Source organism: Oncorhynchus keta, chromosome 13, assembly GCF_023373465.1.
Source record: "Oncorhynchus keta strain PuntledgeMale-10-30-2019 chromosome 13, Oket_V2, whole genome shotgun sequence".
Classification (NCBI taxonomy): Eukaryota; Metazoa; Chordata; class Actinopteri; order Salmoniformes; family Salmonidae; genus Oncorhynchus; species Oncorhynchus keta.
Window position 1 is genome coordinate 45,778,535 of NC_068433.1, and position 25,273 is coordinate 45,803,807.

General features: G+C 43.5%; 1 protein-coding gene across 2 annotated transcripts in view; it reads left to right on the plus strand.

The window, feature by feature from the left end:
* The first annotated feature begins 7,849 nt into the window (after window positions 1-7,849).
* The window catches only part of LOC118378708 (USP6 N-terminal-like protein), an 82,677-nt gene continuing 65,253 nt past the window's right edge, over window positions 7,850-25,273 (plus strand). The window contains exons 1-2 of one of the 2 annotated variants that reach the window (XM_052460292.1): window positions 7,850-8,078; window positions 16,089-16,189. Coding sequence is in view for 1 of the 2 variants with exons in the window: in XM_052460295.1 (XP_052316255.1) it covers window positions 16,186-16,189 (4 nt within the window). In the remaining variant the exon portion in view is untranslated. The remainder of the gene's footprint in view (window positions 8,079-16,088; window positions 16,190-25,273) is intronic. The other variant, XM_052460295.1, reaches the window with a different exon arrangement.

Sequence of the window (25,273 nt, forward strand, 5' to 3'; positions counted from 1 at the left end):
CAAATAAAAATTGTTCCCTGATCATTGACTTAACCATGGTATGGTTGATTGAAATCCTATGTCCAACTCTAATGTCAAACTTCAGAAACTCCCCATGATTATAAGGAAGAGGGCAGGATGACCACACAGAGAGGGTTTGAAGGAGGGGTGTCCTCTGCATCACCAGATTTAGGTTGCAGGTTCAAGAGCATCCAAAGAAAGTATGAGTAAAAACATACTTCCTTATCTAGAATACAATCTCCACTTTGGTTTAGCAAACAAAGACTTGAGGTTTAATTCTATATGTGGGCATCACCACCGCTGTTCTAGTCTGGTGGAAGTGTCGCCGCCGTGTCAGCTCCCCACAGTCGACTGGGCGGTGATCTGCAGGGTTCAGTCCCCGAAGTCTCCCCCTTTCGTTCAGAACTGAGCTGTTCTCGACCCAACCAAACAGCCATGGAGATACGTCACTCGCTGTGGAATTGGAAGAAAGCGTCCTCTGGCAACGGGAGATGTTGAGCCTGAACCTGATACAGACCAGAAACAGCTGTGCCGCCCTGGATCCAGAGGGTCCGGTGCCTTCTTCCTTGGGGGCTTCCCATTCAAGATCGGATCTGGAGGTACCTGTGTCTTCGTCCTCTGTTCTGTCTCGCTCTCCGGTGGCTTCTACCTGGGGTTCAGATCCTCGGAGCTCCCACCTTCATCAGGCCGTGAAGCTGCCTGAGAGACCGGCCCATTCAACATCACCAGCTGTCATCATAGGCAGCTCTATGGTGAGAAACATCTCGGGACCCAAGGCAAAAACCCTGTGCTTACCCAGGAGCACGAGTACAGGACATAACAAGGCTGCTTCCGACTGTTCTACCACAGATGCCGGGAGCTGACACTGTCGTAGTCCATGTGGGGGTCAAACAACATCAGGAGGGCTAGCTCGGAACATCTGAAAATGGATTGTAAAGAACTGATTTTAGCATTAAAACACTCCAAAAAACGGCCAATCATTTCAAGTCCAATACCATCATTTGGCCGCGGGTGTGAAAGATTCAGCAGACTGCTGGCATTACATGTCTAGCTAAAAGATCACTGTAGCTCTGCTGGAGTCATTTTTATAGAAAACTTTGACACCTTCTGGAAACAGAAGATACTCTACAGGAGTAACGGGAGTCCACCCAAATCATCTTGGCTTCTGGACTCTTCTGTCCACGCATTTGAAGGCTGCGTTGAAACAATGATGTATCAATGACCCGAGACCAGCTCAGTTAATCCCTACCATTGTGACAATGAGTCATCATAATGCTGCATCAAATGTACATTATCCCAGGGGCGTTGGCAGACACAATGTAAGTCACTTCATGTATGTCCCCCTAACTGCCCTGAATACCTCTGTTGATCCTACAGCTATTGTATGTAGTAATCATGAGCCTATGAACCATATTTACACTGTTAGCACTGAAGCAGTGTGCCTTAGTAGGAAGACCACTTTGTGCAGCTCACCCTGCACTATCAGCTTCAATATGTATAGTATTGTTTATAAATAACATGAGCAAGTCTACTTCTGATAAGCTTTGCAGTAAAGCAATAAAAACAATCAAGCAACCCAGAAAAGAGCTAAAAAATAGTCCATATTAACATATGCAGCCTGAGAAACAAGGGCTGTGAAGTTAATAACTTGCTTGTAACAGATGACATTCATATTCTGACTCTCTCTGAAAGGCACTTAGATAATACTTTTGAGGATACAGTGGTAGCAATACATGGTTATAACATCTACCGAAAAGAGAGAAATGCCAACGGAGGCGGTGTCTATATTCAGAACCACATTCCTGTAAAGCTTAGAGACGATCTAATGTTAAATACTGTTGAAGTAATATGGCTACAGGTTAATCTGCCTCACCTAAAGCCCGTTCTTGTGGGAAGCTGCTATACACCACCAACTGCTAACAGACTGTATCTGGATAATATGTGTGAAATGCTTGATAATGTTTGTGATATCAACAGAGAAGTCTATTTTCTGGGTGATTTAAATATTGACTGGCTCTCATCAAGCTGCCCACTCAAGAAAAAGCTTCAAACTGTAACCAGTGCCTGCAACCTGGTTCAGGTTATCAGTCAACTACCAGGGTAGTTACAAACAGCACAGGAATGAAATCATCAACATGTATTGATCACATCTTTACTAATGCTGCAGAAATGTGCTTTAAAGCAGTATCCAAATCCATAGGATGTAGTGATCACAATATAATAACCATATCTAGGAAAACCAAAGTTCCAAAGGCTGGTCCTAATATAGTGTATAAGAGGTCAAACAATAGGTTTTGTAGTGATTCATATGTTGAGGATGTAAAGAATATTTGCTGGTCTGTGGTGTGTAATGAGGAGCAACCAGACGCTGCACTTGACACATTTATGAAATTGCTTATTCCAGTCACTAATAAACACACACCCATTAAGAAAATGACTGTAAAAACTTGGTTGAGATGAACGAGGCAAAAGGTATGGCAAATAAATCCAGCAGCACAACTGATTGGCAAACGTAGGACAAATGAAGAAATCATGTGACGAAACTAAATAAAAATAAAAACCAACTATAATATGAAACAAAGATAAATGATATAAAGAATGATAGTAAGAAGCTTTGGAGCACCTTAAATTATATTTTGGGGAAAAAAGCCAACTCGGCTCCATCATTCATTGAATCAGATGGCTCATTCATCACAAAACCCACTGATATTGCCAACTACTTTAATGACTTTTTCATTGGCAAGATAAGCAAACTTAGGGATGACCTGCCAGCAACAAACTCTGAAACTACACATCCAAGTATATCTGGCCAAATGATGAAAGACAAGAATTGTACTTTTGAATTCCGTTAAGTCTGTGTGGAAGAGGTGAAACGTTTTGTTGTTGTCTATCACCAATGACAAGCCACCGGGGTCTGACAATCTGGATGGAAAATTACTGAGGATAATAGCGGACGATATTGCCACTCCTATTTGCCACATCTTCAATTTAAGCCTACTAGAGAGTGTGTGCCCTCAGTCCTGGAGGGAAGCAAAAGTCATTATGCTATCTAAGAATATTAAAGCCTCCTTTACTTGCTCAAAGAGCCGACCAATCAGACTGTTACCAACCCTTAGTAAACTTCTGGAAAAAATGGTGTTTGATACAATGCTATTTGACAGTAAACAAATTGACAACAGACTTTCAGCACGCTTATAGGGAAGGACACTCAACAAGCACAGCACTTACACAAATGACGGATTATTGGCTGAGAGAAATTGATGATAAAATGATTGTGGGTGTCACGTCCTGATCTGTTTCACCTGTTCCTGTGATTGTCTCCACCCCCCCAGGTGTCGCTTATTTTCCCCAGTGTATTCATCCCTTTGTTTCCTGTCTCTCTGTGCCAGTTCGTCTTGTATGTTAGTCAAGTCAACCAGCATGTTTTCCCGTACTCCTTTTGCTATTCTCTTTTTGACAGTCTTCCCGGTTTTGACTCATGCATGACTCTAGACTACTTTCCCGCCTGCCTGATCATCCTGCCTTACCTGACCTTGATTCAGCCTGCCCTTCGGTACCTTTTGGACTCTGAACTGGTTCTGACCCTTTTGCCTGTCCAGGACCATTCTCTCGCCTTCCCCTATTGGATGAATAAATATTGTAAAACTCCAACCATCTGCCTCCTGTGTCTGCATCTGGGTCTCACCTTGTGTCATGATAGTGGAGGCTGTCTTGTTAGACTTCAGCGCAACTTTTGACATTATAGCTCATAGTCTGCTGCTGGAAAAATGTATGTGTTATGGCTTTACACCCCCTGCTATGCTGCGGATAAAGAGTTGTCTAACAGAACACAGAGGGTGTTCTTTAATGGAAGCATCTCAAACATAATCCAGGTAGAATCAGGAATTCCCCAGGGTAGCTTTTTAGGCCCCTTGCTTTTTTCAATCTTTACTAATGACATGGAACTGGCTTTGAGTAAGTCCAGTGTGCTTATGTATGCGGATGACTCAACACTATACACGTCAGCTACTACAGCGACTGAAATGACCCCAACACTTAACAAAGCCATGCTCTGCCTTAACAAAGCAGGTCCTATAGGCCCTAGTTTTATCGCACCTAGACTACTGTTCAGTAGTGTAGTCAGGTGCCACAAAGAGGGACTTGGGGAAATGACAGTTGGCTCAGAACATGGCAGCATAGCTGGCCTTTAAAAGTACATGGAGAGCTAACATTAATGACATGCATGTCAATCTCTCACGGCTCAACGTGGAAGAGAGATGGACTTCATCGTTACTTGTTTTTCGAAGAGGAGTTGACAAACAAGCTGAATGCACCAAGCTGTCTTTTTAAAATACTAGCAGACAGCTCGGACACTCCTGCATACCCCACAAGACATGCCACCAGACAGACAGACAGTCCCCAAGTCCAGAACAGACTATGGGAGGCACACAGTACTACATAGAGCCATGACTACATGGAATTCTATTAACTGATGCAGGTAACTAATGCAAGTAGTATAATCAGATTTAAAAAGCGTAAAAATACACCTTATGGAACAATGGGGACTGTGAAGAGACACACACAAAGGTACAGACATGCATACGGACACATTGTGATGTTGTATGGTGGTATTGAACATTTTGTGTTGTGGATATGTGGTGGCGTAGGGATGTTATATGATGTAAGGTTTTTATCTTTAGCTCATTCAGTACAAACATAGTTCACTGTTTCATCTGTTTTATGTGTTATGTGGGTGCTTTGGTGTGTTTGGACCCCATGAAGAGAAGCTCCTGCTTTGGCAGCAGCTAATGTTGATCCCTAATAAATGCAAATACAAAATACAAAGGAAGGCCTTACTTTTGTTTTCTCATAGTACTTTAAACAAACTTTGTTATAACCAAATAGACACTGGATGTTTTGGGGCAAAATATTTATTCAATATATGTAGAGTTAATATCCAAAACTTACATTTTCAGAAATGCTCCCAAAATGACTTCCTATTGGATTTATACAGTACTCTACTGCCATCTGGTGACTATGAAGAAACATGCAGCTGGAACATGTTTTTATTCCCATTAGTCTGATCTGAACAGTCTCATAAAAACATTGAATGCTGTTAAACTTTATGCACCACTAAATAAGTATTTTCCTTCAAATAACAAAAGGCCACAGTAAGTGCTACCTATCGCTTGTGCATGAATTGTAAAAGGTAAACCGTTAAGGTTATGAGGTGGTTAGAGCCCATAAATGTGATCCACTATTACATGATTTCTATTGAAGCTTGGGTGTGTTGTTTGTTTACCTCTCCTGCTAGTTCCTCTGCAGGCTCTTCAATGTTGGAAGCATCCTGGGCTCCTGGTGGGTGTTGGATTCCTGGTCCACACCCAGAGAACCCCTGTGTATCTGTGGGTCCACAGTCACCAACATGAAGGATGATCATTAGGATGGAGACATCTGCCTCCACTTCTCCCCTGCTGGGATAGACATACTATTCTTGATTTCTGAGGGCTGTACTTAAATGTCCGCCAGGAGTGTAATAAAATGATTAAATAATTTCTGCAAATAAAAACTGTACACAAAGTGAAAACAATCTACTAGTATCCCTCTGTGCATCAGTCAGGCAGCATACTGTGCTGTTTATTTGAGTAGTTACTCTTGTTGGGGCAGACTTGGTTTGCAGACACCGCTGCCACAATCACAGGCCTAATAGGCCATTAAATTAACACACACAGCGGGTGAACTGTGGGAGTGTCACACTCTCCCCGTTACACCTTAACCTCGTTAGGCGTGACATTAATATAAGTGATGGGACATAAAGTGTGACACTAACACGGTGAGCGAGACAGAGTTTCTAACTGGGAGAGATAGATAACGAGAGATTGCACTGATTACCACCTGTGACTCAGACTCCTAGACTAGCTCACTGTTCCCAAAAGAACACGCTGGTCTCGATCTCTTCTGTAAAGGGTTATTGACCCCTGACGCTGGTGAAATTGTTTAATTTGTTTGTTTGTGACTTCTCTACAGCACTCCTAGTTTGCGTTGTAATTGAATGAGGCTGCGGTTCATTGTCTGCCATAATGTGTGTTCAACAACAAGTGACAAAAACACATAAATGCATACATTGCTTGACTAAATTGTTGTGACTGTTTCGGAATAGAATCTAGATGTTTGAAACCCATTAAAAGGTAATAAACATCAAACCCTGCTACAGTATAACCTGTGTATTGTGTCTAAGTCTCTTTATATAGTAACCTCAAAACAATCACGTCAATGTGTAGACATTGCTAGTGACGTGTAGTGAAATCTCAGAACGATTTATTCTCATTTGAAGTCAGCCAAGGATGCACAGGCCCCCAGTTAGCATAACCTTTCAGCAGTCTCTATGTTCATCCAATAACACTCTCAAAGGTAAACACTCTACCGCACTGCGCTGCACACATTATAGACCATCTTTGTTTCTCAACGCCTCTGTTAGAAGAGGGCCACATCAATAGGAAGCACAAGTAACAGAGTTAAGAACGTACCGTAAACTCCCTTTCACAGCTAGCTAGAAATGTCGCCGATGGAGAATTCGAATTAGATATTTTTGGATAGCAGAAACGGTTGGTACATTGTCAAAGAGGGCAGTCGTGTGTTTGCGAGCATAGAATCACTGGTTCAAGCCTGGTATGGGGACAGGGACAGCGGAGGAAAGCAAAAATGTTAGCAGCGCACTGATGTCCGTTTCATACACACACAACAGAGCCAAACAGATTTGTATACTAAGACTACGACCCACACCGGGGCTGGTATAATATTAGACATCCAGTCCAGTATCTAGATGTGTCATAGAAAGAGAGTATCTGATATCATGCCTGTTTTAAAAAGTGGGTACTGTAGATAATGTACCTGGAAACTGGCAGGCATAAAATGACTTTCAGGATTAACGGGTTCTGTAAAATACAATATGTGCCCATCCCCACTATCTGTGTATAAAAGCTTATCAGTGTTCTGCAAATACAACTGCTCTGTTTGTTCTCAAGGGCCTTAGTCATGGGCTATTGGTACTGTGCAGTTTTGCAAAAACTTCAGATCATATGGATAGGTTCAGGCCATGTTATAACATTGTTTTAACATTCTATTTGTACCTTGTTATAAGTTGATAATGTATCGATCAGATAATAAGTGCCTGTTCAGGCTGACTTGGTTGTGCATACAAGCAGTTTCCTCTCCCTCAGTGGGATCACTGGTATGTAAACACTATACAGTATAGATAGAGAACATCCTATCTCAGTGGACTGACTGAGTTTTGTGTGAAACAGTCCAGCCAAGCATAGTGCAGTGGATACTTCACACTAAGAATAAATAGAGGTTGGTTTGTCTTGTTGATGGCCCGCTAAGATAAGAAGAGCGGTATTACTTTGCAGAATACACACTTTAGTAGTAATAACAGTGATCTTCAGCATTCAATAACAAATACAAGGGTTACGGCTATGAGTTGCTGGTTACAAATAATAACAGAATAGCAGAATACATTTTGTGTAATATATATATATGTATATATATATATATATATTTTTTTTTTAAGTAGCCTATTCTAAATAACCTATAAAATACTTTCAGGCCACCTGATGCTTTCACTTGAAATGTATGATATGAGAACGCTGAGAAATATTTTAATATTTAATATCAATATCATGAATTTATACTATACCAGGTTTATTAACAGGCTATTAGCAGGATTCGTGCGCAGTACTTTTCATTATGCCTATGAAGACTATGAGACTACTTTTCCTTTGTTGGTAAGTGTTTGTCTATCAATTAAAAAAGGTGCAAGTGACAACTAGTGATATTTTACTATTCGCCACCTATGTGCCGCAACCTCGTTTCGGATCCAACATGGCGGGTGAGATAAGCCTGTCGTGCGGCGCATTGCTACCTGGAGTGGGATCGATTGCACAGCGCCCTGCAGGGGTTCCATAGTGAGTTTGAGAAGTGTTCTGTTCTGGGAGAGCGCTGACTTCCTGGTACGGGACAATGGACATGTTTTACTCTAGTTTGGCCGGGAAAACACACGCAGCGATGTGATCAAGACGGACACGTCGAGTTAGAACAAGGTAAACCTGTCCTTCCGATTTTCAAAATGTTCTGGGAAATATAATTGATCAACTTCCCCGATATGTATGTCAGTGTACTACTGTTGGCTAAACGCTAGCAAGCGGACTGCGGATTTGAAAGTGGCATACGTGATGGGAACCAGGGGCACGCGTTTGTGCAGTGTTCGCATTGAACGACTCGGTTTGCGGGATTATTCCAGTGTTTTGTTTACAATCGGGAATATGGTTTAATAGCTCCAAACTTTGTTCTTGTGTATATTCATCGAGGCCTACCTAGCCAAACCCCCGGACGGCCTCCTGCAGCAGAGTCGATGTTGATAGACTGCAGAAACACTAATCAAGCTCTCCCATTGGTCACAGACCTGCATTTCGCGGATCTGGTTGGCTTGGCTTTCCTTTCACTCATTTGACGTTTGTGGAGATTTCAACGATTCTCCTGTAGCCTAATTGATTTAAGGGGATCAATTGTAGAATTAAACGATTTGAATAAGAGTTATTGAATGGTATTTTGCACGTGTGGCTGTGTTGAGTAAATAAGGCGACCCATGTTTCTTTACCACGTCTGGGACTATTGGGTACTGTAGTAGCGATGAGCTGCATGGGATAATGGGTATAGTAACGTAGTTACCTTTTGTAGCAGTGCCTCAATCCTATCCGGTTTCGGGATAATGCGGCTTAACACATTCTTGGCTTTACTGCTCGCCCGAAAAAAACTGCGTTGGGGATAGTTTGAAGCTATGCCACAAAGAGCGAACATGGAACTCGCAAACCGATATATTGTATTACAAATGCCACCCACGAATGAAAGTTTCCTGCCTGGCTTCCACCCAGAAGCATGAGAGCAGATCACACAAACAAATCATGTTTACAGTATCATACAGCAAGGCAATCAGCTATAGCCTACTGGCCTGTTTATGACAGGTAGTGGAAGTGGACGTTATGATATCTGGGAGAGAATATATTCGCGTTATCAGCTATTGTGCTCCATTGTATCGCTGTGCGGAACTGGCAGCGTTGTTGCTGAGTATCGCATTTCTCGTGCAGTGGCTCACGAGCCCTCCCCATCGTGTCTCTTGCCGCCGAATGGCCTGGACGATGAGGAATGGATTTGTTTACCTGTCACAGCCTCCTGCATCAAAGAAAGATACGCCATTTGCTGACAGATGCATCGTTTAACGCCTTTTTTATATATTTTTTTTATCAGCAATGAGTATGTCGTGCTGCGGTTTCACATGCCACCCATAGGTAGGCTATGCCAATTACCCTAGTGAGTATACAAATTCTACGCGTTGGAATTAGTCTGGAATTATCTGCATTAACAAACGCAACCTGGACTCAGGGGTAGACGTAACATAGTGCATGTGAATCTCCCTCCATTTAGTATATGTTATGTTTCGTTTGGTATTAGATGTGACAAATGGGGAAACCATTCACGTTTAAACAGCTGTTTTCTTTCTCGGTTTTCCATTCAAATTATACTAAATTCATTAAAGTCCACGTGAATTCACTTTGCAGATGGTCTACATCTGCAATGTCTATAATTTATGCTGCTGGTACCCTTACATGCGGCACTCATGAAAAAAGTATCTTGTCGTCATCCAATCACAAGTCATCAAACTGGTACTAGGCTACATTCACAGAGCTAGACCCTCCCTATGGCAAGTTATTAGGATATACACTGCATGGCCAAAAGTATGTGGACACCTGCTTGCTAAACATCTCATTCCAAAATCATGGGCATTAATATGGAGTTCCAATTCATATTCAGGGCTCTGTGCAGGCCAGTCAAGTTCTTCCACACCGATCTCGATTAACCACTTCTGTATGGACATTGCTTTATGTACGGGGACATCGTTATGCTGAAACAGGAAAGGGCCTTCCCCAAACTGTTGCCACAAAGTTGGAAGCACAGAATTGTCTAGAATGTCATAGTATGCTTTAGCGTTAAGATTTCCCTTCACTGGAACTAGGGGGCTTAGCCCGAACCATGAAAAACATCCCCAGACCATTATTCCTCCTCCACCAAACTTGACAGTTTGCACTATGCATTCGGGCAGGTAGCGTTCTCCTGGCATCCCCCAAAACCAGATTAGTCCGTCTGTCTGCTAGAATGTGAAGTGTCATTCATCACTCTAGAGAATGCGTTTCCACTGCTCCAGAGTCCTATGGCGGCGAGCTTTACACCACTCCAGCCAATGCTTGGCATTGTGCATGGTGATCTTAGGCTTGTGTGCGGCTGCTCAGCCATGGAAACCCTTTTCATGAAGCTCCCGACGAACAGTTCTTGTGCTGACGTTGCTTCGAGAGGCAGTTTGGAACTCTGTAGTGAGTGTCCAAGGACAGACCATTTATACGTGCTTCAGCACTCGGCTGTCCTGTTCTGAGCTTGTGTGGCCTACCACTTACAGGTGACTGGGGCAGCTCTAGTAGGGTAGAAATGTAATGAACTGACTTGTTGGAAAGGTGCCAATGCTTGTCTATGGAGTGTGCATGGATTTGTGCTCAGTCTTATACACCTGTCGACAACGGGTGTGACTGAAATAGCCGAATCCACTAAGTTGAACGGGTGTCCACATACTTTTGCCCATGTAGTTGAACTATAGGCTAATCAATGTAAGATGGAATTAAAATGACAGAACTAAAAGTTAAATGATAAGGACCATCTACACCAAGAGCCAACAGGTAAGCTATAATGAATCATCTGAATGGAGCTGTTATTTACTGTCGGTTTCGGAAGGTGAGTTATGTAGTCTCAATTAGCCTAGCTAACGTTAGCTAGCTTAACCAACGTCTCTGTTTGATGCAGTCAAAACAGGCACTATGTAATCAAATGAGATGATGAATAACTAGCAATAAGTGAGTCTACCAGCGCGAGTCAATCTGGTTGCTATCTTTCTTCTCTCTTCCTGCTCCCCTAGTCACAAACATTTGAGCTGCTGCTCTGCTTCGAGCCTCTCGCTCTTCCTCATGCGCTACAGCTCCTGTTAATAAAGTAGCAAACATTTATTTTTCTCCCAACATTACAGTATTGTTGCATTATGTATTTGTTAAGTTAAATTATTTTCCCTTTATGATGATGATCGGGACCTGTTAGTGGTAATTTTGTGATAACTGCACTGTGATTTTAATTTTGTGAAGAAAAAAATGTTTTTCAGTAAGGGATTTTTTTCTGAAAGTTAGGATCCCAATTTGGTTTACATTTTTTAATGTTTAAATGTTCACACCCCTAAATGGTATGTATTAATTTGTGGATGTCCATCATCCATTTCGTATGCTATGTTATGAATTGCAATTTGTACGCTATGTTACGAATTGCAATTTGTATGCTATGTTATGAATTGCAATTTGTACGCTATGTTATGAATTGCAATTTGTACGCTATGTTACGAATTGCAATTTGTATGCTATGTTATGAATTGCAATTTGTACGCTATGTTATGAATTGCAATTTGTACGCTATGTTATGAATTTGCAATATGTTATTATATGTTACAAATCTCAATTCGTTGTGGCTAACGTTGGCTAGATGGGCTAACGCTATCTCTAGCTAGGTTACTAACGGTAACTAGGCTAGGGTTAGGGAAACTGTTAGCCAACCTGTTTAAGTAGTTGTAAAATAACAAAAAATCTTAAGTATTTTCTAAAATGCTGAATTTGTCCATGATGAGATTCAAATACTCAACCTTTTGGTTCTTTGACGTTCACATTATACGCCCACCCAACCAACTACACTCCTTTCATTTTAGCCTTAAGTAATCTTCTGTCATATGTAACCATACCAAATGTAAAATATCATACTCATTTGAGTTTCCCGGATTTACTTTTATTTATTATGTTACGTCTTGTCTGAGACCAGGCCACTGCTTACATTTACATTACATTTACATTTAAGTCATTTAGCAGACGCTTACTGCTCTTCATAAAATGAATACCCAAGTGTCCACACAGATAGCTGTGAATAGGCATGCTGATGAAGGGCATTAAATGTTAAGCAGTGGGAGTTGGAGCTATGGTAAGTATTGTTTGTTGGTGCAGACAATTCCAAGCATTGATGATGAAGTTGTGGCTCATGGTGAGTTGTTTATTATCGATGCAACTCTGTGCTGGAGTCCATTAATATTGATGGGCAAAGCATCCAGATGTAGCCATTTAGCGAGCTTAATTATCCTAGCTACCTGTAAAGCAAATGCAAATTGGACTCTAAAAGTGTATTTCCCCCTATTTATACCGACATTTCTCACCTCCCAAATGAATCTAGGTAGTAGCCAATTCACACACAGTTAGACCTATAGACAGAATATTGAGTAGTTATACAAGAAAGAAAGAGCTCATACCTGCCCTGCACCACCTGTAGAGCTCGGCTTATTTGTTGCAACAGGTGATTTGGACCGGATAGGAAAGTAGCCCTATACGGCTATAACTTTTCTATCTCAACCGCTTTAATTGGTTGAATTATCAAGAGTTATGTTGTCAAAACACAATTTTAAAGCTGTACATTCACGTTTGCACAATGACTGTGGTAAGTTTATGTTGAATCGAAAAAGAGAACTCCGTCACCCCCCCTTTCCAATATTAGAATTGTCCTGATTAAAAAAAAAGTCTGTGAATGAATCATCACCAGTGTTGCATCCTATTTATGTCTATTCATTAATGTGGTACTACTGAGTCTATTATCTACTACTGCATAGAATACCATAGTTTACAGAATCAAAAAACAACAACTTTTTGTTTATCAAGTTCAATTTAAAATACCCCTAGTGCCATTTCAAACATGTTTCCTTATTTCACAGTTCTTGGACAATGCTAAGGATCTCTGTCTTTCTGCCCTGATGCCATCACAGTGAGGAAACAAAGCAGCCTGCAGTAGTCAGGCAAGAGTTAGCAGCCACAAATAATCTCATCTGCCCCTCTCTGTTTTATACACACACACACACACACACTTTTCCACATGGGCTCTGTACACAGTTGGCACAAAGAGCAGTCGTGCCTCTTGTAATGCCTCTCCACAGAGTGTAGAGAACTAGTGTGTAGATGTCTGTTTGTAATGAAAGAGCAGTCTGTTTGTCCGTCTGGGCAGTGTCTTGTGTGAGTTGGAGGGGTTTCTTTGACTGCCTGAAAAGCTGGTCCCGGCTGAGCTTCCGTAGCATAGCAACCAGGCCTTTGCTATGGCTTCTCTGTAATAAAAAACACAGTCTGAAAAATGGTGCTGTGGGCACTGAGTGGGTGGAGGATTCGGTTTCTCCACTTCCCCACACAGAAAACATTGCCAGAGAAAAAATGCCCTTTATATGTGACCTTAACTGTGCGTGTGTGTGATCAAACGGGTCAGCCCACACTGATAATAGTTAAATAGATTACAATAATTTACACACACACACACACACACATCCTGCCTCTCAAACACACACCACATGTTTGAGAGAGTATGGTGTTATTACATTCCCCTTCTCCTCTCCAGGCGCTGGCAGAGCTCCACGTGCCAGTCTCTGGTGGGTGCTTATGCCCGCTGGCACATTGGTCTGCTTTCTCTCTGCCTGGCCTTGGAGTGGCCGGCCCACACACAGCACACCAGATGTTGGTGCAACCTCAGCCAAGCTCTGTGTGAGTGTGCGAGTTTGTGTATGTGTGTGTGTGCGTGTGCAAGTGTTTGGCAGCCTCCGTTGCTTGTACGCATGGATGCTCATTTGGCAGTACCTGATGCTCTCATTTCTGCCAGGGTACCCCTCAGTCCTTGGAGAAGGAAGAGAGGTCCATCCACTGATCACTACACCCCACCCCTGCCCCTAGCCCATCTCTCTCACTCTGCCTTGGGCCAATGTTCCTTTATGCCTGACCTTCTCAGCTTTGGAGAGTGATACTACTAACTCCATAATAATACAGAGTTGTGCCTGTTTTAATAGGGCTTTGAGGTCCCTCTGCCTCCTCAATCTTCCTGTAACATTACTGTTGATTGGCTGTTCAGTAATGCTGCGGTTGATTGGCTGGCTGTAGACCTGGGTCAGGGCAGAGGTGAACATATTGTCTGGTTTCCCTTATCCCAGTTCACTGCCTTAAAGCTAAGACTCTCAGCCCACACACTCAGGCCTGAGTCCAACCTATTAACCCATTGTTTTCCTTAGCTAGGTCTTTGCTGACTGAATCACAGCAGGTGTACGCAACATGTCTGGCTGACTAGATTAGAGGTCGACCGATTATGATTTTTCAACACCGACATCGATACCGATCTATTGGAGGACCAAAATAAAAAAACGCAAATTTGGACTCGTCAAACCAAAAGACAGATTTCCACTGGTCTAATGTCCATTGCTCGTGTTTCTTGGCCAAAGCAAGTCTCTTCTTCTTATTGGTGTCCTTTAGTGTGGTTTCTTTGCAGCAATTTGACCATGAAGGCCTGCAGAACTTTGAAGAAACGTTCAAAGTTCTTGAAATTTTCCGCATTGACTGACCTTCATGTCTTAAAGTAATGATGGACTGTCGTTTCTCTTTGTTTATTCGAGCTGTTCTTGCCATAATATGGACTTGGTCTTCTACCAAATAGGGATATCTTCTGTATACCACCACTACCATGTCACAACACAACTGATTGGCTCAAACGCATTAAGAAGGAAAGAAATTCCACAAATTAACTTTTTAACAAGGCACACCTGTTAATTGAAATGCATTCCAGGTGACTACCTCATGAAACTGGTTTAGAGAATGCAAAGCTGTCATCAAGGAATTATCAGTACATTATCACTTATCACAATTATATGCACAAAGCAAAATGTCATTGTATAGTTAGATGCGCAAAGCAAATCTCATTCATATACAGTGTGTACAAAACATTATGAACACCTGCTCTTTCCAGGGATGGGCAACTTTTGATGAGACCAGTTCTACTCAATTTGACAACTTTCGAGCCCATATTAGGAAGGTGTTCTTATTTTTTTGTACACTGTGTATACCCCTAATATTTACAACTTGGATTCATGAACACAGTTGTAATTATTGGCATTTTTGGATTGACACATGAAACTATGTCAGCGCTTGTTTGTCTTCTGTTAATTAAAGCTGGAATCTTTAATTGGTGAAACTGCCACGTCTGTTTGGGGAAATTGCAACAATGGGGAAATTACTGCAAACAACAAACAATTTTTTTTCCCTTCCTCAGACAGCATTGCACACACATTAGGACAGCACAATATGCACTGCAATTTATTTCATCACGCTACTGAATTCCCCTCTACTCCATTTTCATCAACAAAGAGATAACAAAGGCGCTGGGGGCGAACAGTGGAGTTGTTTCCCCCGATGGCGATTCCATCTTAAGAGTTTTTTTGACCTGTGCTCGACCAATAACAGAGGTCTCTAGGAAGAATCGGATCCTCTGTGGCTTCTGCCCTGTTGTGTCATGGCAACATGAGCCAGATAATTGACCCCTCCCTCCCACTGCATGGCTTGCATCTGCAGCACTATCCAATCACCTGTTATTACCCCACCACAGAGGAACACCACTGTCACCAGATTATGGTTATTTAGTTTGGTGGGCCGGTGGCTGGGCCTTATGGGTATACACACACACACACACACACACACACACACACACACACACACACACACACACACACACACACACACACCTGGTCACTCTCACCGCACCCTGTCTTACTAGTTCAACAATGACACTAATGACCATGCCAACTGTCATCTCTGATCCTCTTCATCGGGGTGTGTGTGTGTGTGTGTGCCCTGCACGTACTGTGTTTGTGTCATGGAGCACGTCACTCCAGGGGTGTATGGCAGTGAGGTGGACAGGACATAGGATAGATTGTACCCATTATGGAGTCAGTGACGCAGGCCTAATGTGATTCCTCATATTAAAGACCTAATGATATTTCTGAACGTTATAATGATTTGTCTTCTTGACAGTGTGTCGCCACTTAAAAAAATGTGACCCATTTGTCTCTGAAATATCAAATGTGTTTGAGCACCTATTTAGTTTCGCTCATTTGAATGACTCCTTCTCTGCAGGTCATGAGTGCCTCTAGGAGGGCACCTGTGGAGAACGACCGCACCTGTCCAAAACCCCACCTGGGCCCTGCCCTGTTCCCCAACCCCGGCCTCCACTATGAGTAAGTACCTATAACCCCTCACCATGCCCCTCAACAACACAGCCAGGGCTATCATAGGTCACTACCCTTCTCACACCATCTCGCCGGCCTGAACCGTACTGTGCCGGCCTGCACAGTTTCACACTGTTCGGTTCAGCTCACTAGTGGGAAAAGTCATTTTTATCGTTGGTAGCTATTTGATGTACCCGTCTGGGTAGAAGCTGGAGAAAAGAGAAGTAGCTCCTTGCTATGCTTCTGTGATTCACAGCGCTCCACTACATGTGGCCTATGGATGCTTCATGTGGAGAGGTGTTAAATGGGCTCAGTCTGTCTGCACCTCCTGCTCCCTGTGGCTGAACCATATGGCAGAGAGGAGAGAGTGCTGCGTCCTTGACTCGCCACGGCAATCACCCATCAATCAGCCACGCAATGCATGATGGGAAGGGGCATGGGGTGTAGCAGGATGCACACTCCATCATGTGTGTGTGTGTGTGTGTGTGTGTGTGTGTGTGTGTGTGTGTGTGTGTGTGTGTGTGTGTGTGTGTGTGTGTGTGTGTGTGTGTGTGTGTGTGTGTGTGTGTGTGTGTGTGTGTGTGTGTGTGTGTGTGTGTGTGTGTGTGAGTGAGTGAGTGAGTACAGCTGTGCCTGGGCCATCTTTGTCCATGGTGTTGAATCTGACAGTGTCTAATGGGACATGCTGCATTCTATGGAAAAGTGAGCTGTGAATCACACCATGTCTGAGCTTCTGCTCAGTTCTATGTTAAGATATTGCACTTGGAATGTGTCTTGGCTCAGAATACATGGGCAATAATTAAGAGCTTCGGGTGTGTGTGTGTTTTGCTGAGTGTGAATTAAGTTAGCGGTATCAAGGGAATGAAAAGGTGCGTCCACACTCATAACTAAAACATTGGACAAACAAAGTTATCTGGCTGTTATCTGGATATCTTCTTTCAAAGGGGACTTTTCCCACGGCTCTTTATCAAGTCGAATTCCAGATTCAACAAAGCAAAAAATATTTAAGAGCATTTCAGATAGAATGTATTGCATAGAGCTGGCCTGATTGTCCAGTATGTCCACATCTATTATAGTAGAACATGTCAGTTCCATACAGTGCATTTCTATCTGCAGTGCTCTGAGTAGGCTCGGTCTCTGGCTGGTGCTGAAGGGTTGCTAGTAGGTTACTGGGGCAACCGTGTGCATGTGAGGTGTCCACTGTAAGGTGATTGGATTAGCCAGATGCTGTGGAGGGGAGTGCTGAGAGAGTGAACTGGACTACTGCCTTTTCCTCTGCACGCTCCAACGCTCATAAACAAGCAGGGGAAGCGTGGGACCGTGCGCGCATGTTTTTGATTTGTGCTTATGGTCCACAAGGTGTCTGATTTTGAGTGATGGATGAAAATGTAATTGATAGTAACAGACGAGAGATACCTGCCAGGAACTTGGTGCTAAGCAGGTATTTATAGCTTACGTCCGCTGCTCTGTGCTCTCACACTGCAAACTGGGCTATTAGGGTTAGGAGAGAATTGGGCGGGAAACCACTCACGGAACACACTTGGTGATTTCTCACTAAAGTAGCCCCCCAAAAAAGACCATGATTTTGATGAAATTTCAACCATCGAAGCTTTTTTTTGAGTGAGGATTGTAGACATATATTTGACATTAGTATATTAAAGCATAATATATAAATAATGAATAGAAATTTGACATTTTGCCCTATACACGGCCTCCTTTTAAGACTCCATCGTGTTTAATCTGTGGGCGCTACAAAGTAGAAGTTGGTGTCATATGAAGCTTTACCACTTGCTCTGTGATATGAATAGTATTTTTAATTCAATAACAAATGTCTTACATATGTTTATGAATATTGAAAAATATAAACATGATTATAGAAAATCTACATGTTTTGATTAGCCAAATGTTTCTTTATATTGTTTTACAAAATATACTCTACAGGCATTTCAAAGTTCCAGAGTGTGTATCAGAAAAGTGTAGTGTGTGTGTCTGTTTTGTGCTCAGGCCCTGCGTAGCCTATCACCAAGGCCCCACTTTTCCTGCTCTGATAAATGCTGAAAGGCCGTTCCAGCTTTGATCCCTTACTTCAGTGAAAACACAAATAGCACAGCTACAGAGTCAGTCAGGCTGCACCAAAACAACAAGCACTAACAACCCAAACCACTAACATAACACCCTGTTGTAACCCCATGGGAGAAGCTGATAGTACGGTCACGTATTGTACCCCAATGTGCTTTCTCGGCACACAATGTGCTTTGGGATAAAATGGCTTTGGTAAATTCACTCACTGATTGTGCCCTCTCGACGTTGTTGATATCCCTAGTTAATTACCCTAATTAGCCTCCACCCGCCCGTTAGCCTGTAGGATGGGGAGATGAGGGGGGTTTGCTCTCCCTAACGAGTCTGTTAATGAGCGACGGCCGATGGATGATTTGGAAAGGAGGAGAGGACAGGAGTTGTCTCTGCATCACACAAAGTTTTGACAGATACAAGATGAAAAAAAAACTACATAAATGAATTGAATTATTACTATTTTATTATCAGAACCAGTATCCAATTGTTTTCTGAGGTAAATGAAAAAAGCACAGAGTTCCCATTGTGTTTTCACCAACAACAAAAAACCTGTTTACAGTTTTAATGTGAAACATGCGTTCTCACAGTGATGAGTAGTTCTGTCTTCGCCTTGAAATGGCTGTGAATGCTTATACACAGGCCCCTAGGTTAGTGCAGAGGTCTTTCAGTAGTGTAGATATCAGTCACCAGAGTGCTCTCTCCATCCCCCCTCTCCCTACTGACCAGCCGTGTTTGATAAACAATCCAGACTTCACATGTCTGTGTTATGGAGGTGGAGATGAAAGGGGGAGTGATGTATGTTACCAGATGTCTAGCTATCACCTGTCTCCCCTGCCCCTCTCTCTGTCTCTGCCCCCACTCTCTCTGTCTCTGCCCCCTCTCTCTGTCTCTGCCCCCACTCTCTCTGTCTCTGCCCCCACTCTGTCTGTCTCTGCCCCCACTCTCTCTGTCTCTGCCCCCACTCTCTCTGTCTCTGCCCCCACTCTCTCTGTCTCTGCCCCCACTCTCTCTGTCTCTGCCCCACTCTCTCTGTCTCTGCCCCCACTCTCTCTGTCTCTGCCCCCACTCTCTGTCTCTGCCCCCACTCTCTCTGTCTCTGCCCCCACTCTCTCTGTCTCTGCCCCCACTCTCTCTGTCTCTGCCCCCACTCTCTCTGTCTCTGCCCCCACTCTCTCTGTCCCCCCCACTCTGTCTGTCTCTGCCCCCACTCTCTCTGTCTCTGCCCCCACTCTCTCTGTCTCTGCCCCCACTCTCTCTGTCTCTGCCCCCACTCTCTCTGTCTCTGCCCCCACTCTCTCTGTCTCTGCCCCCACTCTCTCTGTCTCTGCCCCCACTCTCTCTGTCTCTGCCCCCACTCTCTGTCTCTGCCCCCACTCTGTCTGTCTCTGCCCCCACTCTCTCTGTCTCTGCCCCCACTCTCTCTGTCTCTGCCCCCACTCTCTCTGTCTCTGCCCCCACTCTCTCTGTCTCTGCCCCCACTCTCTCTGTCTCTGCCCCCACTCTCTCTGTCTCTGCCCCCACTCTCTGTCTCTGCCCCCACTCTCTCTGTCTCTGCCCCCACTCTCTCTGTCTCTGCCCCCACTCTCTCTGTCTCTGCCCCCACTCTGTCTGTCTCTGCCCCCACTCTCTCTGTCCCTGCCCCCACTCTCTCTGTCTCTGCCCCCACTCTCTCTGTCTCTGCCCCCACTCTCTCTGTCTCTGCCCCCACTCTCTCTGTCTCTGCCCCCACTCTCTCTGTCTCTGCCCCCACTCTCTCTGTCTCTGCCCCCACTCTCTCTGTCTCTGCCCCCACTCTCTCTGTCTCTGCCCCCACTCTGTCTTTCACGCAGCCGCTTCCTCTTTCTCTCCTTGTCAGAGGAGAACTGATCTGATGTCATTCGGTAGCTAGCGTGCTGTTGGGTCCACAGTGGCTAGGCGTGGTGCAGACTAGGGTAATTATCTCATCTAAAGCCTCATCTGGTCTCCATCTGCTGGGCACTGAGACAGCACCGCTAGCCTAGTATGCTGGCTACCACTGCTCACTGACAGCCTGATAACACTAGCCCTGTTGTCATGGGGAACATGCTAACAGACTACTGGAACACACCAATATAGGATTTCACTTTGACAGAACAATAATGTTCCGAATGCAAATCCAGGCCCCCAAAACACTAACCGGCTAATCCTGGGACCTGTTCATACTGAGCAGGGCAGAGTGGCTATCTGCTAAAATGCTAACACTTGGCCCTGGTTAAAAGCAGTTGGCCTCCAATCCATTAACATGCTAACTTGGCACAGTCTAGGGCTATACAATCTCTAAGCCGCTAACATGGGAAGTCTCAGCACTGATTAAGCAGAAGTCTCCAACCCCCTGGTCCTCTGTCTCTTGGTGTAGGGCCAGGCCTGCTAACATCCCTCTGTCTCCGGACAGCTCTGCTTAGCACAGCAAGACTCCAGCATTCCCTCAGACTGACACTGTCACAGGGATAATTACTGGAGAGAGGTATTTGTTTGAGGGACAAAGCCCAATTTGTGTTGTACAGGTTAGACTAGTTCATCTATCCCACTTGGGCTGTGTCCTGAACAAGTAGAGAAGTTTGAGTATGGGAGAGTGCACGTAGGTGTTAGGTAGGTCGATATTTTTTGTACAAAATGTAAATGATTTATCTTCCATTGAAGGTGTCACCTCTAACAGGCAGGACAGTTTGTTGTTGTAGCTATAGATGGGTTAGCTGACAACGTCATGACAACGATGTGCACACTTCAATGGGGCAGAATTCAGTGTGTTGTTGTGGTTCTGGATGGCCAGATGACCAGCAACAATGACAAGAAGCTGCCATGTGGGGAATCGTAGGTGGTGCGTTTCAGCGAGTTGTATCTTGTTCTTGATACATAGTTTTGTTTTTGAGGTGTTTTGACTGATGTCCGTGCTAAATATGGCAAAATTCCGCATTCTAGCTAACCAACAACTGTAGCGATGTATTCGAGAGACAAGTAATCATCGTGCAAATGTATTTGTTTTCAATAAACATTGGAGACAAAATATAGTTTGCATGTTGTCAACATTCTAAGCCAATCCCGTCTGTTTTGACTTGGTTTTGTTGCGAAACATTCAACCCATCTATAACTGGAGCAACTGGCTGCAATGGGTTGTAGCTGCTGCTGTATAGAGGTGGTAGCATTGCTGCATTGCAGTGTTCAACTAGTGTTATGTTTTGGGCTTTAGTACGGTAGTGTTTATGTCCTCTCCCATATCCTCTGATCTCAGTTCCTCCTGTGGAGCCGTAGTCTCAGTTCTGTGTTCACAATGGAACCAAGTCTCCCACTCCACTGACCTGGCTTCCTGTTGCTCTCTCTCTTTCTCTGTCTCTCTGCTTTTCTCTGTGGACCACAGCATGTAGCTGATGACATGTTGTGATGGGGGGGGGTGTCTCGCAGGAATGTTACGGTTGGAAACCTTCCGGTAAATTTTCCATGGGAAGTTAAGCCTGGGAATTTTTCTTAAATTCATCAAAATATAACAGTGAACCTTTTTTTGTGGGATACACATAAGGCAATTATAGGTCTTGTGGCATATTTTGGTTAAACTATTCCCAATTCAATGGAATTGCAACCCTCTGCATGCACAGTGCATTCTTCCATCACATGTACAGCTGATTCTCAAGATCTTGCACACTAATGAGATGCTATTGAGCCCACACGACTACACTGTCTGAGCCAAGGACTACATGCTTTCTGCTAAGTTTGGATTACCATACTGCGTGGGGTGAATATATTTTATGACATGCATGATTTTTTGTTAACTAGTAAATAGTAGCCTACAGCAAAGTGTGTTTAAATAATTTCTAACTTGCTAACAATTTCTGCTAGTTAGTTTTTGCTACCATGTGGGTTTTAGCTTGATTGAGTGTTAATTCACCTGTTTCCATACATTTTACATTTTAAAACATTTATCTTACAAAGGAGTTGTTTAATCTTACTGCTTAACTATCTATCTGTACATGGAATTGCATTTGCATATTTTTTACATTTTTTTTTCCTAAGCTTTACAGGAAAATGCCACAGGCACTATCTGATGTGTGGATACATTTCACTGCAGCTAATATAGAAGGAAAAGCTGTGTACATTTGCAAATACTGTGCCAAATCATACGTGAAGAATGCAACAAAGATGCAGAATCATCTGGCCAAGTGCATAAAGTTCCCTCAGCGCTTACGACAAGCAACCTCTGACAAAAGTCCCTCTACTTCTATTCGAGGTGAAAATGATGAATCAGACACCTTATCGATATCAACAGCTCATGGTCCTCATCGAATCAGTTTTTTTTTTACTCAATGGAGGAACGTAGTAGACAAATGCTGATGAATGTCTTGCTCGAGCTATGTATGCAACTGGTTCACCTCTGATGCTCACAGGCAATGTGTATTGGAAGAGATTTGTGAATGTTCTTTGCCCAGCATACACCCCTCCAACCAGGCATGCTTTATCTACTCATTTGCTGGATGCAGAGTTTCAACAGAGTTCAAGTGAAGGTCAAGCAAATCATAGAGAAAGCAGACTGTATTGCAATCATCTCTGAGGAGTGGTCAAATGTTCGTGGGCAAGGAATAATTAACTACATCATCTCCACCCCTCAACCAGTATTCTACAAGAGCACAGACACAAGGGACAATAGACACACCGATCGTTACATTGCAGATGAGCTTGAAGGCAGTCATCAAGTTATAGCAGCAATCTACCTCACCAAATAAAGTGAGAAGAATAAGAGCACCACATTGAAGCTGCCTAGCAACACCCGTTGGGATGGTGATATCATCATGTTTGACAGTCTCCTGGAGGGGAAGGAGTCTCCAAGAAATGTCTGAATCAGTCTGCCCCATCATGGACAGCCCCATCAAGAGAAGCCTCCTGGATGATTTGTTTTGGGAGAGAGTGGTAAGCAGTCAAACCTATAGTAGTAGCCATTGCACAGATTGAGGGAGACAATGCCATCCTGTCTGATGTTCAGACTCTGCTTGCAGATGTAAGAGAAGAAATCTGTCCTGCCCACTTCACCGTTGCTCCAAGCAGAGGGAAAAAATAAAATATCAAAGAGCGTGAAGACTTCTGCTTGAAGCCCATACACGCTGCAGCGTACATGTTGGACCCCAAGTATGCTGGCAAAAGAATCCTGTCTGGTGCAGAGATCAACAAGGCATATGGTGTCATCACTACCGTGTCTCGCCACCTTGACAGTCTGGCAAAGTTCACTTCTAAGCAAGGGCTTTGGGATGGAGATGCAATATGGCAGTCGTGCCAACATATCTCATCAGCCACCTGGTGGAAGGGACTTTGTGGATCTGAGGCTCTTTCCCCTGTTGCCTCCATCATCCTCCAAATCGCACCAACATCAGCCGCCTCAGAGCGCAACTGGTCCTTGTTTGGGAACATGGAGCCCAAAGCACTCAACATGCTGACCAATACAAGGGTTGATGAATTGGTGGCCATCCGGGCAAATTTGAGGCTTTTTGAGCCTGACAACGAGCCGTCCTCAACAAGGTTGGAAAGTGACAGTGAAGATGAGGCCTCAGAGTCTGATGTTCAAGAGGTGAACATTGAGGAGGTCCAGGGAGAAGACATGGAAGCCGGAGAGGAAGACAACCAAAGTTTTAGAAAATGTTTTTGGGAGATGCGATGGATCATTGGGGTTCATACATTTTCCCCTTTTATTTTGTTGTTCAGTGAAATCATCCCAAAGGAAGAGTCAACTCATTTAATTAAAAGTTCAATTCGTAACTAAATATTTTTTTGTTTCTATTGGAAGGATTTAATCATTTGCAATTATGTGTACTTATGATAAGGTAAAATGTTTTTGTTTCTGTCTCCAAATGATATGGCAAATATATCCAATGCAAAAACCATCTATATTTAAATTGTATTAATATTAATTTGCATATATTTCTGTTAATTGCCATATATTCCCGTTAATTCCCACGGAAAGTTTCCACCTCTGACTATTCCCCAAAATGTGCAACCCTAGTCGGGATGTGTGTAGTTCGGGGGAACAGGAAGGAAGCCTCACAGGAATATGATTACATCTAGCAGTAAACACAGCAGGAGGAGGAAATGGATCCACTGAGCTATCCTTAGGGCATCTCACCAGTGGAGGAGGGACAGGGGAAACATACTGGGACACACACACACACACACACACACACACACACACACACACACACACACACACACACACACACACACACACTCGTTCACATGCATACAGTACACACTTACTGACCGACACACATACATGTCGTACACAGTTACTGACTGACACACGGAATCCCAATCTCTCACGCTAAACTACTTGCCCGTGCAGACACTCAGCTATACGTGTGAGGACTTTTTGTGGACCAACAATTCATTCCCATTCAAAGTCCTATTTTCCCTAAACCTGACCCCTAAGCCTAAAATAGCCTTTTTACAAGTGAGAACCGGCAAAATGTCCTTCTCTGAATTTTAGTTGGTTTACGTTTCTTGTGAGAACTTCTGGTACACACAAGTATAGTAAAACGTTTACACACACACACACATACACACACTCATTCACTTGCTGACACACACAAAAAATAAATATATATATATATATACAGTAATTGTGGTGACTTTTCTACTGCCATAAGGCTTGTTGTTGGCCTGTCATGGGCTGTCTAGTCTGCATGTTGCCATGGTGATGTCTACTCCCAGCTCTACCCTGGCACCCCGCTGCTCCTCACAAAGTTGAACCTATCAATACTTAATGTGTGGCGTTGAGTTCAGACGGATTGGGTCATGCACTATGTATAGAACCCTGATTAAGGATTTAAGGAGCTGTGCTTGTCTTTGGGGACAGGCTGAGCCTTTATTTCACATCATGTTTACTCACTCCGTTACTCCACTCTCTCAGGACGCATCCCAAAAGGCACCATATTCCCCATATAATCCACTACAAATATATCTAGTTCAAACTGACGGTTTACTTGCCTCGTGTTTGCTTTATGTTTCGCTGTGAAAGCCTCGTATAAA